Source organism: Eurypyga helias, unplaced genomic scaffold, assembly GCF_000690775.1.
Source record: "Eurypyga helias isolate BGI_N326 unplaced genomic scaffold, ASM69077v1 scaffold1059, whole genome shotgun sequence".
Classification (NCBI taxonomy): Eukaryota; Metazoa; Chordata; class Aves; order Eurypygiformes; family Eurypygidae; genus Eurypyga; species Eurypyga helias.
In genome coordinates, this window is record NW_010273688.1 from 3,318 (window position 1) to 5,638 (window position 2,321).

At 47.7% G+C, this 2,321-nt stretch overlaps 1 protein-coding gene across 1 annotated transcript; it reads right to left on the reverse strand.

The window, feature by feature from the left end:
• Positions 1–422: 422 nt before the first annotated feature.
• On the reverse strand, positions 423–1,937 carry GTPBP8 (GTP-binding protein 8 (putative); the record flags this gene model as incomplete). Its single annotated transcript, XM_010159540.1, has 4 exons — positions 423–507; positions 803–921; positions 1,364–1,463; positions 1,807–1,937. Coding segments are annotated over 4 exons (435 nt in total), but the record flags the coding sequence as incomplete, so codon positions are not given.
• Between the last annotated feature and the right edge of the window lie 384 nt (positions 1,938–2,321).

Here is a 2,321-nt window from a genome sequence, read left to right on the forward strand (position 1 = left end):
CAAGAATTCCTAAACACACCTTCACAGACAAGGTGTTGGCTCTTTCCACTCCAGATCGCCCTTGAGCGGGCAGGTTGCACAGGCAGTAGCTTTTTGAACATTTGGCTGGAGGGAGAGGGAAGGCTGTAGTACAACCTAGCTCCTGTTTAGAGGTACGCCTTGCCTTTTTCCTCCTTAGCACAATAAGGTAGGTTCCATAAACCAGATTTTTAATAACCTGAATTCATTCACAGTGCAAACTTCCTGAACTGATGGATGTATTAAACAAAAAGCTTATCCTTTATTAAATTTATCCAAAAATCTATACAAGCTCATACAAAAATAAATTCTAGTACCTCGGGCTATTTAAAACAAAAATCCAGACCCCTAGTTTTGGTACCTTTTTCTTCTGGACGAGCCGAGCAGATCCGGAGCCAGCCTTTTCAGCTGGCCTCTACAGCAGGCAGGTTTCCAGTAACGTGGACGACAAAACACCTCAGCAAGTGAACGCCCGTAAACTTCACAGAACTGTGGAAACAAAGGCACGGACGTTCAGTGCCAGAGGCTGCTGTGCCTTGGGGTAACACAAGCAAACTCAGCCCCTGGCTGTATTAAATTACATCTCACGTTAAGCACTTCAGCTACGGAATCACGCAGTTTCAGTTTGTGACAGTTAACACAGCTGCAGAGGAAATGGCCAAGTGCACCAGCATGCAGCACAGACCGCTGCCCCTCCCGGAGACAGGCCAGAGGAGAAGCAGCCACTTCTCAGGCAGTTTTCCTTTCAGGTGATTTCCAACAGGGCAACAGAGAAAAGCTTTACCTGACCAGGAATAGCTGAGGAAAGCATCCCTGAGTTTTCTCCTTTACAAAATTCTGGATCTCCAGTACATTCTTTAACAACAAGGCCTTGGAAGCTCGGTCAATTTTTGTTAACACCATCTGCATGGATCCAGAAAGGGAGGATTAAAAGAGAAAGAGAAGGTTATTTTGCTGCTAGCCTGGAACTTCCGTACGAGTCCTGGACTGTCTTGCAGGGCAGGCTGAAAGCTCTGGGTCTTATCTTGTGGGAAAAATGGCATAATGCAGTTCAAACACTTCCCTAGCCTGCGTAAGGAGGGGATCCTTTCAACCTCCTCAAGCTGAGCACTGAAAAAAAGTGTCCATTTAATAAATCAGGCAAAAAAATCTGCTAAACCCCACTTGCCTCCCATCAACACAGTAGGCCTATTTCATTGACGATAAAGGGGTGGGAGGGTTATTACTTGGGTAGGACAACTTGCACAAGCTTGTCAAGGTACACACCTTGACAGACTCTGTAGCTTATAAGCCACACAAGGTTTTTATGCTGCTTCTGCCTGTTGAAGAAGAAAGTGTTACGCACCACATAAGGAATCCCAAACTCTTCCAGCATCTCTACTGCAATATGATCCGCTTTCTGGAGTCCTACTAAACCATCAACTAACAGAAAAGTCCTCTTCAAGCTGCCAGAAATACAAGCAACAGTAATCACCACCATTATTTCATGCCTGCTCTGCTACTTCCAAGTTCGTAAGAACAAGTGACACGGGATGTGGGGATAGGAAGAGCCAAGAAGAGTCATGCGTGGGAGCGGAGGGGCAGTATGGAGCAGCACCTCAATCTTTTCTGCTGTTCTGATCTGTCTGAGCATGATGGCACAGAGGTTCCTAGGGAAATGACGCCAGAACTAGTCAATACTACCACTGGAAGCAGCTACCTCTCCTGCATTTTTCCCCCTAATTACATGACACTGTATAGGAGCATCTGGCTTTCACTGCTCTGTAAGGGTACAGCCATGGCTCTTACTTGCACCGTTCCTGCAGGTAGGCCTCCACCATCTCCACAAAGTCTTGCGGGGCACGGTAGCCGTATCCTGGCATATCCACCAAAGTAAAGTACTTCCCTACTTTGAAGAAATTCATCTTCTTGGTGTGGCCCTGGGGAGAGGATTTAAGCAAAGAAACAGAGTAAGATGAAGGAAGGGAGTGGTTTAAAAAGTTGCTTTAAGCAGTGGCCTAGGAGATGCCCTACAGAACATCTCTGTAACCATACCCTGCTACCCCAGAGAAGGCTGCAAAAATGCTGCTGTCAAAGCCACCTAGTCTCCTACCCATGTGGCTCGATGATCCTTAAAACACCTCTGTGGGTGCCTGTGCTCGGTTCTTCCCGAAAGGCGTAACGTCTGCTCAGCTGGTGTGACTCTTCTGTCAGGCACACATGCCAGCCCTGGCCAAAAGGCTAAGCTGGGCTCTTCCCACCTTCTCCTCTGCTAGAGCCAGAGCTGGCGGCCACCCAGCTGGCACCCTCACCTGCCCCCTCGA